Source organism: Schistosoma mansoni, chromosome 6 (assembly GCF_000237925.1).
Source record: "Schistosoma mansoni strain Puerto Rico chromosome 6, complete genome".
NCBI lineage: Eukaryota > Metazoa > Platyhelminthes > Trematoda > Strigeidida > Schistosomatidae > Schistosoma > Schistosoma mansoni.
The window spans coordinates 10,511,098-10,516,549 of record NC_031500.1 but is presented as its reverse complement, the minus strand read 5'-3'; the positions used below and the strand labels follow the sequence as shown (position 1 = coordinate 10,516,549).

Genomic DNA, 5,452 nt, shown 5'->3' with positions numbered 1-5,452 from the left:
TACGAGTTGAACAAGAAACGGAAACCAGTAAGTGTGTGAAATGGGTTTTTGAGAGCTTCAGTTTTAATATTTACATTTTGATTGTCCGATCGGATGACAAATGATTAGACAAGCGCCGACATGTCCGTCATTGTGATGCTTCCGTCTTACTATGTGTTGCTTATCGACACTATTTCCTTTCAACTATGATGGTTTGGTGATGGTGGTAAGTGATGTGATGAATTTCACAATATTAAGGTCGGTTTGACTGTAGCTTTCGATGATATGTAACTCTCATGTTGTCATTGAAAGCGATGTTGATTGCTTGTCTGTTTCGGGGAATCTCGAATGTAATATGTTGTTTGTGTTAGTGATGTACCTTAGTAAGTACTGACTGTCTTCTCTGTTTTCTGTATTCATACTTGTGTTGAATCAGCCATTATTAATTTGTCCATCAGATTCACATGTGATTTACGTCACAGAAAAATTCCAGCTGCTCATCTCGTTCTAAAAACTCTCAAGCATTCTTTTTTTCTGATATTTCTCGTTCACGTATGTTTTCTTCTTTTTACTTCTTCAGTTTTCTTCCCTTCCAAATGTTGGGAAATATTATTTTTGGTTAGAAGGGGTTTTGTGGAGATTTTAGTATTTTCATAGTAAATTGAATATAGACCACCACAGAAAAACTTGAAGCACTGGACGGCCGTTTTGTCCTACCGTGAGACTCCTCAGCAGTACGCATCCACGATCCCGCACCCGCGAGATTCGAAGCCAGGACCTATCAGTCTCGCGCCAGAGCACTTAACCGATAGACCACTGAGCCGGCATCCGACGTTGTTAATTTCTAACTTCAATCAATCCACGATGTTTGAGCAACCGTTCACCAATTGTCTTCAGTGAGTTGATATCTCTAAAACAGATCTGGTAGAACTCTACTGGTCACTGTTTCCCACTAGAACTCAAGGAAATATCTCTTGAAGTCAGTCACTAGTGAGCATATGTTCATAGATCGGAAGGGGTTTTGTGCAGATTTCAGTATTTTCATAGTCGATTGGGGAGTTACATAATAGGACGAAACGGCCGTCCAGTGCTTCCAGGTTTTCCATGGTGGTCTATGTTCAATTGACTATGAAAATATTATTTACTGATTTTTGAGTTTGCATTTAACTTTCTCTTCATGTTTTTGCTTTTGTATTCTTATTACGTTCAATCACCTTGTTGCTTCCGCTCATTTTAAATATATCACTTGGCTTTACTAAACCAATAATTTGATTTTGGAATAGTCCGTCTACGATTTTACCCTACACTCCTAAATTCTCATTACTTCATTCATTCCCAAAGACATGGATTTAACATCAATTATTCTTCACCAGCATGTTAAGAAAGACGTTACACAACAGGTTACTCCGTACGAAATTTATTTTGTCTTCTCTTGTTTAAAGCGAAACCGTGCATTGATGACAGTTATCCAAGTAATGGTACTGACAATAGTATCGACAAAATCTGTGATAGTTTTGAGAAATACTCTTGTGACATACACTCTCGAAATGATTATCTGGAGAATCCACCAGTTACAACAGACGATATCATCATAGAAATGTGTGAGTTTCATTTAGTTTATCTAGTGTTAACATTTTTACTAGTTACAACCTGATCTAGTTACAATGCGTCAACGTCGATGTAGTTTGTCGCTATTTCTCATTAATACTTCACCGTAGACATTTGTGTTGAAGACAACAAATAAGGATCGTGATACCGAAAGAACTAGTTCTCACGAATCCAAAATAGATGATGTGATAATCACTTGCTGTTTTTCACCTCTTATCCCAAACTCTAATTAAAAAGAATATAAGAAAACTACATTCAAACATTTTTGAACACGTTTGTTGAAATGAAACGGGACACTTGAATGCATAATATGACTGGAAGGTGGTGTTGATATTCGGAAAGTAATTGATGGTTTCATAATGTGGTGTGGCACATTGAATCAATGTCGGTTGTCACCATTCAAATTATTATATATCTAATATTTCACTTCAGATTTCATGTGCAGTTAACACTTCGTGCACAAATGCTTTTGGAATCAAGATCAACAATTCGTCGAAACGCGTCATCGTTTTTGTTCTGTTAATTTCTCTGAACATTGTAAATTTCGTTAGAAAAAGGGTAGTTAGAAGTCTTCCTCAAGGCAACTAAAAGCAGAATGTAAAGACCAGTTGTCTGCACGTACAATAAAGACAGAGTGTTGAACACCATGCAATGGCTCAAATATACCAGATAATTTGATGCTGTCTTTTGGTGTTACGTATTGTTATTCAAAAGTTGGAAATTCAAAGAACTGTGTATTCTGCCTTGTCCTGTTTGTCCGATCGTGCTTCGATAAGCATTGTATCTGAACTGGTTTACAAAGCACTTTGATGATAGAGTATCTATTCTTGAAAACGTGTGTTCAATTACATGAGCAGTCTCCATGCAATCAATATCTATGTGACATATAGGGATTCTACGAAATAACTACATAGAGATCTGTGTGAAAACAAGATGTATCTCAAACATAGAATTGAGTGTTAGAAAATGACTAGTACTGGTCAACACATCGGAATAACTCAGTAACTCAGGGTCGAGTGCTTGGATTTTAACAAATGAATTCAGCATGCTCTTTTACACTCATAAACGTGAGGAATGATATGTGAAATAGAATCACACTAATGGCAGAATCGGATGTCTCAGGCATAACTTAGTGGAGTACTTTACAGCGAACCATCATGTAGTACCATCAATCAAATTCGTATGTAATAAATTCATATGTAATAAATAGAATACCGTCACTAGAACCCCTCTGACGTTACCATTTTGTGGATTTCTTTTGCTTTTAGTAAGACGTGCAGAATATACAAATGTACCGAGTATCAAAGCAGCTAAAAATTTCTACGAAACGTGCACGAATGCCTCATTGATGGACGGTCCGTTGATAGAGACGAAAGTTGTTGAAATGATAGAAGCAATTTTTAACGGATGGCTGATGTCAGCAAATCACTTACATAACCTCAAATCCACAAATAACTTTCTTGAGAGTGAGAAGTTCAATCTGACCGCAATAATTTTACCCCTTTTATTTCGAACTGATGCAACACCTTTCTTTGATTTTGGTATTCGTTTTAATTATCAACCAGTAGATTCTCCAGTCATTCACGTAAGATTTCAAACAATACATGTTTTGGTTATTTGCATGCATTTTGGAGTTCTAAATACATAGTTTAGATACTTAGTTCAAACTAGAATGCTAACAATTTGAAATTTCCACGAAAGCCAGTAAAATGACTGGACATGTGATCACGTGTGTGAGTAAAGCTTGAATCGGTTTTAAGCGATCCAGATTTTTCTGTGAACAAAATCTGTGCTCCTCTGTTCGAAAATGAAACACCATCTTATTTTACAACCGAATTTATCTAACTCAACTAATCCGACATGTTTATTCTCTTCATAACGAGAGAAAAGGATTGTCACCGCATAGCGTACACTGAATAAAATATTTTGTGAATGAGGACTTGATGATTTCTAACACTAACTTGCATTTTTGAGACTTTTAACATTGACTCATTCTAAAAGTAGACGTAACTTTGTTCTTCCAGATTCGTCCGGGATCACTTGACGCATTTAACAAGGCGAAGTTAAATATGGTACGATGAAACAAATAAATCAATTCAGTCATATTTAATGCAGTGATCAAGAAAGTTTTATTTATTCGTTTGTTTTTAACCTGTTGCTAGATGTGATACTTATCACAGGAAACAGTTTATTATGTTAATTTGAACAATCAGAGGGGTGAACGCAGTTCAGAGAGATCCATGAAATGATTCTACCAAGTATATGTTGCGTGCACTGTCCCTCATGCTGATATTTGAACGGGTTTCCACCTCAGTCATGCCAATCATTATTCTCAAGTATGTATGGATAAAATGTTTATCAACACGTACTTCATCAAAATAGTGTCTCATCCATCTTCTAATATCTCAACTTTCATTACGTGGAACATTTAGGAGGTGACTAATGACTGATAGTTTGAGAGTGAAAACTGAGAAATACAGGAGAATGCACACACAGGTAGACTGATGAGGAACGCCAAACATTCGATGATAATACTTGACTAACATAGGCACTTAAAAGATGAATATTATCATCAAATGGTTAGATCCTAGCGACGATTAAATATAATTACTAGTTAAGATTCATAAATTGAACAAGAACAAACCCAATAAACATTGTCGTAGGTGTATGAAAGCAGATTTCATTTTGGTTCAAAGACTCCCAGAAACAATATCCGTAGAGTGTCCTAAAATGTCTTCGAAGTGTTTTCTCAATTTTCTCCTCAACTGGTCGCTTGTTTGTTGTCTATCAGCGTAGGTTATTACTGATGCCCTACAGTCAATAGTCGGAGGATCTTGTATAGGCAGTTGTCCATATGTATAAATATACTCTCTTTTGTCTATAGTCTTGATAGTTATCCAAGGTTTGCTTCGTACAATAGAATCAATGTGACACCATAGTTGAAAATTCCATATTCTGTCTGGAGTAACAGGTTTTAGAATTTCCGGTAAACCTCAATTTCAGGGATGTTTTCCTTATCCTGCTAATCCGTGCCCTACATCTGAATAGGTTTAATCTCTTCCACAGCTTAGTCATCAAATATGACTTGGTTGTTTTTCGATGCATTTCACTTCATGATCTTGCCTCTTCACTTTTGAACGTTGAGGTGGTTGCATTGATCGAAATCTGAGTGTTGATTGCTCACTGTGTATGTGATAGGAGACGTGAATCGCCTACATCGGAGAGAATAATCATCCGTGTGATGGCAGCTGTCTTCTCTCGTTCTCCATAGTGTTGAAGGAGATTCCACCAGGTTCCCATGTACACGCTATCAAATGCTGTCTCGTAATCAATGATGGATTTACTGAACCCTTGTAGTACCACCTGTACAACTATTCAATCTTAATTCATTATATTATTTAGTTTGATCACAACCAAGTGATGTACCAGCTCGTTTCTGTATTCTGACGTCTTCCATAAACTTTGTCAGATTTCTATTTACGCAAATATGTCTGATGTGACTTCATATCGGTTTGAATGGTGAGATCTTCATAGTGTTTTATGAACCTGTAAAAGAGAACAATACCCCATGTAACTTTGTTTTCAGACAACAACCACACGCCATTCTCGTGCTCTTCTACTAGTTCACGTCATGCTATGGAGCATTCATAAGTCTTGTTCTCCATCATGCTCACGGTGTTTAATCTTCACATCAGGATGGTTATGTATCGAGTTGGACATGTCCACAGGATGTACTGAAGCATCTTTTTAATCTCATCTTCATAGTCTTCTTGGTACTATCAAAACGAGAATAGACAGTCTAATCCATCCCACTATCATTGAGGGGAGCGTTGTACTCTGATTCATTCGTTAAGTTACCTTCGTT

At 36.7% G+C, this 5,452-nt stretch overlaps 1 protein-coding gene across 1 annotated transcript; it reads left to right on the top strand.

The window, feature by feature from the left end:
- Nucleotides 1-1,436: 1,436 nt before the first annotated feature.
- Nucleotides 1,437-3,668, top strand: Smp_154130 (hypothetical protein; the record flags this gene model as incomplete). The annotated part of the gene is made up of 3 exons (XM_018798222.1): nt 1,437-1,549; nt 2,869-3,172; nt 3,612-3,668. 3 exons carry the CDS (start codon nt 1,437-1,439, stop codon nt 3,666-3,668), a joined length of 474 nt encoding a protein of 157 aa, XP_018653185.1.
- Between the last annotated feature and the right edge of the window lie 1,784 nt (nt 3,669-5,452).